Source organism: Anarhichas minor, unplaced genomic scaffold (assembly GCF_050575085.1).
Source record: "Anarhichas minor isolate MPS153535 unplaced genomic scaffold, ASM5057508v1 ptg000037l, whole genome shotgun sequence".
Classification (NCBI taxonomy): domain Eukaryota; kingdom Metazoa; phylum Chordata; class Actinopteri; order Perciformes; family Anarhichadidae; genus Anarhichas; species Anarhichas minor.
Genome location: NW_027466483.1, coordinates 4,034,249 through 4,044,454, shown reverse-complemented (window position 1 = coordinate 4,044,454; position 10,206 = coordinate 4,034,249). Strand labels below are relative to the sequence as shown.

The following is a 10,206-nucleotide window of genomic DNA, read 5'->3' as shown; positions in this document are numbered from 1 at the left end:
CCATCCTTCCCTATAGACTTTAATCAGTTATTTTCAACCAAGTAGATCAACAACCACTGGAGTGGAGGGTCACATGTTTTACAGTTACAGTAAGTGCTAACAGAACGAAACAGCATGTTGCATGCCGCCAAACAAACAATCCTGACTCAACAAAAATGAGTCAATATTCTAGTTAAGGAGAAAGGGATCAAAACTGACAAACCATTGCTCGCCACACATTGAATCATTGCAGACTCTCAACATTTTACATTCTCATAACGCACACATAGATCCTGCCGGGGCTCAGCCATACCCCGTACTTTACGCCCGCTTCCCATGTCCCGATCTACAGACAGATAATTCTATAACTTCAGCTCGCTGAAATCTTCACCTCGTTTTGCAGTCTACTGAGTTATCGGAGGCTTCTTGATCTCGTCTTCCTCCTCCACCTGTGTGTCTGGGTTGTTGACGTCTGCGCCGCCAGACTCGCCCTCCTGCTTCTGTCCAACCCACCACTGTTTGAAGTGGGTGTTGAGTCGCTCCAGGATGTCGATGGAGTGGTTGATGAGGAGGGACAGCCAGGCCAGGCCGAAGAAGATCCACGAGGCCATGAGGACGCTGTACCACTCTGGGTATATTTTGTCCGGATTGCTGTCTGGAAAGGAAAGACTCCGTTAATACAAAGCTGAGTACAGCGCGTTACCAAATACCTTTTTTTTAAATGCAGCTCAGAGGAAAGTGAATGGTCTTGGCACTCGGGATCACAATGTGCCTGTGATCCGTTGGCCGTACCTGCCACGAAGTCTCCAAAGCCAATGGTGCTGAGGGTGATGAAGCAGTAGTAGATGGCCTGGGAGAAGGTCCAGCCCTCATGCAGTTGGAACACAATCATGGGCACGACAAAGAAGAGCACCGCCCCGGACAGGTAAGACACCAGGTGGATGAAAAAGCGTGTACACCTCTGTCGAGAGAAGTGTTCCAAAGAGTAACTCCCAGAGCAGTCTGAAACAGACTTAACCAATAGATTAGGTGATTAAAGACCTCCTCACCCTCCGCCCAGTCTTCCCCTCGAGGAAGTCAGAGATGTTCCTCTCTATGGCAAGCATGTACTTGCCCACCCTGTTGAGCACCACCAAGTTGAGCGGGATGCCAAAAAGTGCAAAGAACACGCAGAAGATCTGGCCAGCGGTGGAGCTGGGACTTATGTTCCCATAACCTGCAAAAAACTGAAAGCTGTTAGTGTGTTATCTCGTTGTGGTGGAGGAAGAAGAACCGTGAGAGCCTTTCTTTTTATTGGTCAGTAAGAGGTTTAAACACTTAACTCTTTTTACCTACAGCCAGAAGGGCTCAGGCGGGAGCCTCTCAGGGGGCTCTTGGGCCAAGGCAGTATCTCATCTTCACCGAGCTTCACCGACCAATTTATTGTTTTTGTTGATGATATTCAAAAGTATTATTATATCCAATGTGCTTATTGTTTATGGTTCACTTAGTCCTCATTCAGGGTTCATGATTCATCATAATAGATCCTGCCCCCTAACAAGAGTCCTATGGAGCCAAATCCATGTCAATAGTTTTGATCATTTGAAAAAGAATTTGAACCTGAAAGTTCAAGTTGTGGTCTTGAACATTGAAAAATACAGCAATGTATTCAAAATAAATATAAATTTATTATGTATTAAAAATAATTAAAATAAATAAAACAGCTCGTTTATGAAACAGTAATTTTCCAAATTATTATTATTATTCCAATGTCTTATTTAGAAATTGCGGTCTAAAATGGGTCAATGGGTTGAACATTTAAACACAAGTGTAAAATCCAGTTTCAGTTATTCTAACATCAAATGAAAACTGGTCGTTGACCAAGTGAAAAGCCTGACATTATCAAATCACAGGTGTTTTTGCTGCATGAACAATTCGACTGTTTTTGGGGCCTGATTAAAAGATCTCTTGGGTTTCATCCCGTGACGACTAACCTATAGTTGTGACCACGGTGGCAGCGAACACAGCCGAGCTGGTGAATTTCCAGAAGCCGTCCGACGTGTAGTTGCCTTTCAAACTTAGGCCCGCTTTGGACGCCTCTTGAACAACCTGAAACAGACAGAAAATTACAAACTCAAATGGTCAAACTCAATGGAAACAATGGCGTATTTCATGAACTTTATGACTCACAGTTATGCAACTCGTGTACGTATTGATCCAAAACCTTTAGGGTCTTTTAGGTCAATATAGTACAGCTGTCTGCATGAGAAGACCCCTCTCAGCACTGTGTCAGGGACAGCAGATATGTTGACACAGTCTGTTACGTAACAGTCTTGAGTTCATCACCAGTGTGGGAAATATTTCCAAAATAAATATATAACAGTCTGAGACCTGTGTACTCACTGGGGATATATTTGTTTTATTTTCGTTGTGTTAATGCATATGGTATACATTTGTGTAAGTAGAATTTTCTACTTTGAATTTGAGAAGTTCAACCTAAGCTTCCAATAATAAGTCTATAATAAGCTGGGTAGCCAAAATACAGAGTTATACGTACTCTGAGATATGCTCAGACCCTTGAGGACCAAAATGTCCTGTCTTCTAAATTGTAGTTTTTATAATTTTCCAGAAGGTTGAGTCATTTTCTAAAACCCTATTTCTCTGGTGTCCAAAATCAATGTTGTTGCTATTCATTGACATATCCCAGACTGTAAAAAAATTAAAATGAAATGTCCCACTAGTATTATTTTGTTTTGTTTAGTCTTTTAGTGGCATTATGTAAACAAAGTCATTTAAAGGGTTAAAATTCTGAAAATGAATTAATATCTGGTATGATCAGGACTGAGTGCAAAATTCAAACTAACTGACATTTCTGTCCTTTTAAGGGTTAAGTTCATTAACTTTGATGCAACACTTCCTAATCCCAAACAGATCTATCTCTGTAAGGATTGTCTTATTTCACTAAACAGACTTTAATGGATTTAAAGTGCCTCTTCATGCCTTAATGTTAATATCTTAATCTTAATGTTCATATGAGGATGCACTCATATGAATCTACAATGCAAATCGAATGGCTTTCTCTCATCCACTGGCAGAATTATCAACAATCTGTTGTTTTACTTCCTCTACGAACAGTGTGTGCACATGTTTTATTTTTTTTTTCAGAAACATATATCAAGGTCTAAAGGCAATCTCATCAGTTTCCAAGGAAAAGATTGCATAACCTTGCTGATGTGTAAATCAAGTCAGCGGCGCTGGGAGGCTGGAGAAGCTAGTATTTGCAATCAGGAAGTTGCCTCTTTGGACCTCTAAGTGACTGCAAATGGCCCTTCATTGCTTGGAACTGATTTTACTGGCAGATTAGTTTGTTGCTCTTGTACACTGTACTGCTGAATTGTCCCACTACTGTTGTCATCATACCTGAATGTAGGGGCGTTTCTAGGATTGAAAGACAGGGGGGGCTTAGCTCCAAGGGGAGTGGCATGTTTGCGCGCGTAGTGAGCGGCAATTTTTTTGGGGCCCATTTGGGGCCGTGGATATCCATTGTTTCAGACAGTTAGAGTGTGATTTTGCTCTGTAGTTTTGCTTGCATTCAGTATATGATAACACAAGAGACAGAATTTCAGGGTCATAGTGAAATCTGACAACACAAATATGAACTTTTCTCAAATAAAGAGAGAGAAATAATTTTCCTGCTTGTAAAGGAAAGACGGATAAACTAGCTTTCATATCCGCGTCACTCCCAAATCCTAATTCTTAAAGGGACCGCACACAATGGATGGAGAATGGACCTGACAGTGTCAACTTTATATCGTTAAGTATGATGATAGGCTGTTGGATTGTAATTTGAACAGGGAGAAGACATACAAACCAGAACGCACACACATATGTAGCATGTTAGAGTTATAAATAACTTGTCCATGTGACAAACAATAGTTTAATTTAATGGCATCACCAAAAAAATTTTTTTTTTTTCTTTTTTTATTAAAGCCAAATTATTTGGGGGGGCTGAAGAACATTTTAGGGGGGCTTCAGCTAATCTAATGATTTATTAGAAGGGAAAGTAAAAAACATAGAAAACATGTGATCGGTCAATATGAGTTTTACATGTATTTTAGATCAGTAAAAGTGATTGTTTTGGCAGCAAAACGTATCAACTGCCTAATGCAAAGAGTAATGAAAAACATTTAAAACTACATTCTTCATGTCTCGTCCTCACCCTGGGAGAAAAGGGTGAGGATTCATTAACCTGCCATCGTTTTGACGTCCCGTGCCTCACCTGAGCCACCGCCTCCAGGCCTTCTTGGTTCAGACAGCTGTACCTCGTGAGCAGCGTCTTTTTGTTCAGCAGCAGGAGACCGATGTCCTTTTGACCGAGATCCCCCTCCAGCTTCCAGAAAACCACCCCGCCGATCAGCACGTAGGTCACGTAGACCACCCCGAGCATGAGGATGGAGGGCACCCACGCCAAATTGAACATTTCCTTTATCCTCATCTCGGAAGCCCTGGTAGAACTCGTGGGATCCAGGCAAGCTCGGTGTCTCGACCTCTGCAGCCGGGAACAGTGAGGAGTGAGGGTGTATCTATTTGGCTTCCCGTCTTTCCGTGCATTGCAGGCAAATGAACCTCCACCCGCGCTACTGTCTCAACCACTCCAATGGCCTGTCATGCAAATCTAGCGGGGCGAAATGAGAAGAGGGAGAGACACCTGCACAATGTCGGGCTGTAGGTGACGACTAATATGGGTATGGTCAAATTTTCTTGACAGTTTCTTGACAAAATGAGCTATAGTCTATGAGGTCATGGAGTCATGGCAGGGGTCCATTCAAGACCGGTCGCAGTAGTTGGCTTGTTGAGACGTTGCACAAGCTGAGCAAAAAAATAACTACTGCACGTTATATATGATGCTATATTGCAGTTGCGTTACATTCTTCAGGACGACAGTCGTCTTACTGACCGGTCTTAAGACAGAAAGGGACAGTTGTCACTCTGCTAACAGAGTTTTGAGTGAACATAATGACAAAGCCTGACGGGCAAAAGGCCTCCTCCCGGCTTCCAGCTGCCTTTCTGGGATCAGTCCTGTGTGCTCTCAGGTCACCCTGACACCAACATCTTGATTAATGTGTTTGTTTTAGATAGCCCTCTGTGCTCGATTCACCAGAGTTTACCATCAGTACACAAACGCAGATGTGGACTCACGTGATCACACACAAAACATACATATAGCCTACACATGGGCGCTCTGTAATTCTAATTGCTGTTGGGTAGCATACAATAAAAACAAGAGTACAAAAAAAACACAGATTCCTAGCTCAGCAGAAATTCACAAGTCGACCTGCTGTCTGAAGATGGAAAAACATGATTTCTACCTGAGACAAAACACATGTTTTCATATTATGAATTTATAATGAACCTGTATTTATCAAACAAAAAAAAGGAAAATCTTATTATTAATCCCTGTTTATGTATTAGATGTATTTTAAGCTGTTATTTTGTTATAATTATACAATATTATAATATATATAATATGTATATATTGTATATGTTATTTTCTAATATAAAAAATGAAAAACACATTTTTGCAGAATTACATCTTAGTAAAAATCAGAGGATGTTTTACAGAATGAACAATTAGGCAGACATAGGTTAAATCCTTGTTTCTAATTGGTTAACCCTACTCTTGATCACATGATCACTTGTGAGTTGTTCTCAAAGGTTACTCCCAGGTGCAGAGCCAGACTCAGGGCTCAATACAAACCTAGTAGGGGGGTCCCTTCAGCAGCCATATGCACTATTTTTCAGGCCATTTAATAATATAATGCTTTTAAATCATTTGGGGAAAACACAATAATCATCAAAGAAAAAAAAAACATCCTAGAGCCTCCATCCTATTTTGTATATAATTGTTCTTCAACTGTAATACATTAAGAAATAAAGAAAATAAGAATAAAGACAATGAAAAGATTGAGAATAATAAGATAAAAATGAATAAAGTATTACTAATCTTGAAGCTTGAAATCTTGAAATTTTTGTTGTATGTAGAGTGAATCCATACCATACTAGTCTGGGCTACTCTAATTGCAAAGCAAGGATCCCCAACAATGCCATGTAGTCTTCAATACTCTGAATTAAATATTAGGCCAACAGAAGAACATTTACACCTTTATATTTGATTTCTTTAGGGAAAATCATAGCAGTGGTAGCAACAGCAGTAGCAGTAGCAGGAGCAGTAGTAGCAGTAGTAGTAGTAGTAGTAGTAGTAGTAGTAGTAGTAGTAGTAGTAGTAGCAGTAGCAGTAGTAGTAGTAGCAGCATGACAATGTTAGGGCGGACACAGATAGCAATAGCAAATATCTTACAAAAGCAGTTTCTGCTAATAACTGCTACATCTGCTTGCTCACTGTACCGTAGTATGTACAGAATCTTACATGAAGAATATAGACAGGTAGATTTCCCATCTACAGTCCACCCTCAGATCTTTGACGCGTCTTCTAGTTTACTGGATGACACGTCCTCCTCCTCCTCCTCTTCTTGTTTCTTGAAGCCTGGATGAGTCAGGCCAATCATATGCTCCATTATTCTGGCTCCTATGTTGAGGATAAGAGCAAGCCAAGCCAAGGCAAATATAATCCATATGCCTGCAAGGCTCCGGTACAGAGAGATGTACTCCTTGCCCGGGTCGGTCCCTACAGGAATTAACATTGTTAGAACATGTTAGATCATCCCAGATAAAGACAGCAGGTCAGAGTGTCGATTTTCTTCCTTTATACATTGAAATTACAACACAGTTAATGTCTCAAAGCATTAAAGGGCATCGACGTGATCTTTCCACCACATTAGTGTTTGTTTGCTCTCTCTACTCACCCACTACATAATCTCCAAAACCAATGGTGCTGAGGGTAATGAAGGAGAAATAGAAGCCCTCACCGAACGTCCAGCCTTCCACAAAACTGAATAGCAGAGGAGGAATCACCAAAAACAGCAGGCTGCCTGCGATCAAGAACAAGCTCACGGCCAGGGCCTCAACCGTTTGCTAGGAAAGAAACAGGTGAGATCCAGAGGCATCAGTCAGGCATGACAAAGAGGACTTTTCTGGGCATATTGTATAGGTTTGATCTCCGCAGTGATGGCTAGCAAATGCAAAGCAAAAACTAGATAGGATGGGCTCACACCAGCCGCAACGCCAAATCTGACTAGGGGGGTAAAGTGGGGAAGGGGCAATCACTTCGAGCTTCCTGCCCCCCTGTTTTCAGAGCCCTTGCTCGGACCACACCCATCTTGAAACTCAACCTTTATCATGATCTCAACTACACAAGTGAGAAATATAAACGCCTGGAAAAGTATTCAAAACCAGCTCTGTAGTTAACCCGTTCTCACTCCAAACTTGTCAAACACAGACACTTGGTCAGTGTCCCTCAGCGTCTGATATCGACGCACGGATGCACCCTTTATCGTCTGTATAAGACGCACAGGGCTTTCAGCTAATGTAAACCCATCCACGACATTATTTGACGGTCAGAGCAACCGACATAAAATAAAGACTGCTAAAGTCCGCTATGGGTAGGTGGGAGGGGTGGTGCACCAAGGAGGCCGCTGTTTGTGTCCCGTGTGAAACTCAAATTTAACTTATTTATACGTGAGACGTTAGTGAGTCAAGTTAACGTCGTCCACGATCCTTTTCTAACCCTAACTGAGTGGGTTTGTTGCCTAAAACTTACTTCCTGTGAAGACGGAAGTTTATTTTGAAAATACACTATGCATATAATGAGTGGAAACTGACATGTCGTCCCTGGGTCCAAAACTGACGCTGGAGGGGAACCTAGAGCGTTGATGCCGAGAGGCACTGACCAAGCGTCGGGATCTGTCGAGTTGGGAGTAAGAATGTTGCTGTGGTAGTTCCCGCTACAGTAGGTGTCTCCAGGACCGCAGACGTAAAAGGCAAAAACAATACCAATATAGCTGGTAATGACTATAAAGATGTCTAGAAACCATATCCCAGATGTTTTAGTAGTGGCTAGTGGCTAATGCGTCCGTACCTTGTGTGGAACAACTGAGACCATTCCCCTCTCCAGTCGACCTAGGTGGATGGTGAGACACTTGCCCAGCTGTTTAAGGAAGGCCAGGTTCAGTGGGATTCCACACAGGGCGTAAAACACACAAAACACTTGCCCGGATACAGTGCTGGGGGAGAGGTTGCCATAGCCTGCGGACAAGGCAACGGTTTGTCATTACTTTTTCATCAAATCGGACCGTTAAAATGCTGAATAATGTAAAGATGCTTACCTATAGTGGTGACCACTGTGCCTGCAAAAAAGAAGGAGCTACTGAAATCCCAGTTGCTGGGGTTTGTTGAGTTGCCTGAGGGATTCACTCCTTTTTCCCAGGCATCTAAAATTACCTGCGAACAAAGAAGTGTATAAGATCACACTTACCTCGTGTTGACGATATACTCTATTAATCCCTTCCGTATATATCTTGGATCATGACCCACTTATTGATTTATCAGGTCAGGTTACTGTAACACCATTTATTGCTATGCACCTAATTATAAAATTGATCTCTCAATTTCTGTGACAAGAACTCCCCATTGCAGTTATGTAACATGAATTCCTTGAAGAACTGCAAAGAAAGTCAACCTGAACAAACTTCTCCAAGGCCGGTCCGTCCAGGCAGGTGTAATTAGCCAAGAAGTTCAACTTCTCCACTTGGAAGTAGTTCCGGTTGTTGCTCTCAGCCTCCCGCTCCAGTATCTGGAAGATGATGGCCCCAACCAGCAGGTATGTAAAGTGGGCCACAATCAAAGATACTGTCCAGTTCACTCTGACCCGCACCAACTGGAACCTCGCCATCAACCTCCTCGAGCACCGGAATGGACCCAAACGATGCACGAGCTCAGAGAAGAGGTCAATCACTTCAGAAAGGACTAACAATCAAAGTCTTGATGAAATACACAGATCTCATGGGTAGCTCCCTAAAGATTGCTTCCACTACTGCAGAGTGTGGCATTCTTCTCCAAAAGAGTGAGTTGGAAATAGTCAAAAATGGAAACAAAAATGTATTCAAATTGCTTTTACAGACAGATTTAAATCACAGCAACAGTGAGAAAAAGTTGATGTTTGGCATCTTGGGGTGACGGCTCTAACTGGATAATCCTCTAAAGGTAAAAGATCTCGAATCAATGCTCTTACTCTGATTGGTCTGAGTATCATAGATGTCTGGGCTTTGATTTATGGGTTGCTCGGGTAACGATCACACCCCTCTTCACCATTAGCACGACATCTGGACTCACACACATACACTTTCAACCGTTTCCACTAATAAAGAAGCGGTGGCAGCATCTTGTCAGCGGAACAAAAGTTAATATTTTACCCGACTGTTGTTGGTTGTCTGAGCACCCACAGCGCTGATACCAGAGCCTTTCAATACAATACAACATTGCAGGGGAGTCATTTTATCGGGGGACTATTTCAACCAAACTACTGGATTCCTGAATTTACTTTGCAGAAATTGCTTTTGAATTGTGGACTGTGGAGAGGTGAGAGGAGCACTACTTAACTGTGGGCCATATATAATAACCAAAGAGTTGAAAGATGTGTCACAAGAGAACTTAACGGGGTTTTATGGCTGCAGTGTTTAGAAAGCTGGCATGTTAAAATAGCCTGAGAAGATGTAAGAAAATAATCGACTTCAGAGAAGAGGCCAATAATGACAGCTATAATTATCACAACAACTTCCTGTCCCAAAGTCACTGCTTGTCTTCCTGAAAATAACTTTCCAAAGATGCTACTTACATATCATGACATTATGTAGCCTAATATGTTATCCCAATGTTACAACAGTTATTAAACACACCCTCTGGAGGCTGTATATTCATTAGTCAACACACTGAGTATGTTTTCTTCATAGGACCATAACTTTGATTTTAATAAAAATCTTTTTCGTGGAGACGGACCTTCAGTTAGCTTCAGTAGCAACTCAAAATCAGCCAGTGCAAGACCAAGTGTCGGAGGTCTGATCCTGGACCGCCCCGGCTCCCAGCGGGATCAGCAAACTTTCTGCTGCCGCCCTTACACAGATGAGACCCACCAGCCCGCTGTGACCCCTGATGCTGGGGTTTCAATGCTGGCTGAATTCGAGTTGCTACAAAAGCTAACTGAAGGTCCGTCTCCACAAAAGATGACAGACACAGTAGCTTAGAAAATAGCAATACGGCCACTGAATTTGATGAATTTACCGACGTAGAATAATT

At 42.1% G+C, this 10,206-nt stretch overlaps 2 protein-coding genes across 2 annotated transcripts; both read right to left on the bottom strand.

Annotated features, from left to right (window-relative positions):
• Nucleotides 1–383: 383 nt before the first annotated feature.
• Nucleotides 384–4,453, bottom strand: LOC142966318 (potassium channel subfamily K member 17-like). The gene is made up of 5 exons (XM_076107011.1): nucleotides 4,238–4,453; nucleotides 1,953–2,067; nucleotides 1,029–1,195; nucleotides 772–940; nucleotides 384–634 (listed from the first exon to the last, which is right to left on the bottom strand). The coding sequence occupies exons 1-5, from the start codon at nucleotides 4,451–4,453 to the stop codon at nucleotides 384–386; spliced, it is 918 nt and encodes a 305-aa protein (XP_075963126.1).
• Nucleotides 4,454–6,428: 1,975 nt separating this feature from the next.
• On the bottom strand, nucleotides 6,429–8,806 carry LOC142966319 (potassium channel, subfamily K, member 16-like). Its single transcript, XM_076107012.1, has 5 exons — nucleotides 8,594–8,806; nucleotides 8,241–8,355; nucleotides 7,994–8,160; nucleotides 6,822–6,990; nucleotides 6,429–6,643 (listed from the first exon to the last, which is right to left on the bottom strand). The coding sequence occupies exons 1-5, from the start codon at nucleotides 8,804–8,806 to the stop codon at nucleotides 6,429–6,431; spliced, it is 879 nt and encodes a 292-aa protein (XP_075963127.1).
• Nucleotides 8,807–10,206: the final 1,400 nt, after the last annotated feature.

Coding starts and splice junctions, on each gene's coding strand:
- LOC142966319 (XM_076107012.1), bottom strand. CDS start 8,806: ATGGCGAGGTTCCAGTTGGTGCGGGTCAGAGTGAACTGGACAGTATCT. Junction 8,356..8,593: donor CCTTGGAGAAGTTTGTTCAG/GTTGACTTTCTT, acceptor CTTTGTTCGCAG/GTAATTTTAGATGCCTGGGA. Junction 6,644..6,821: donor TTTTGGAGATTATGTAGTGG/GTGAGTAGAGAG, acceptor TAATTCCTGTAG/GGACCGACCCGGGCAAGGAG.
- LOC142966318 (XM_076107011.1), bottom strand. CDS start 4,453: ATGAGGATAAAGGAAATGTTCAATTTGGCGTGGGTGCCCTCCATCCTC. Junction 1,196..1,952: donor CACCGTGGTCACAACTATAG/GTTAGTCGTCAC, acceptor AGTTTTTTGCAG/GTTATGGGAACATAAGTCCC. Junction 941..1,028: donor AGGGGAAGACTGGGCGGAGG/GTGAGGAGGTCT, acceptor TTCTCTCGACAG/AGGTGTACACGCTTTTTCAT.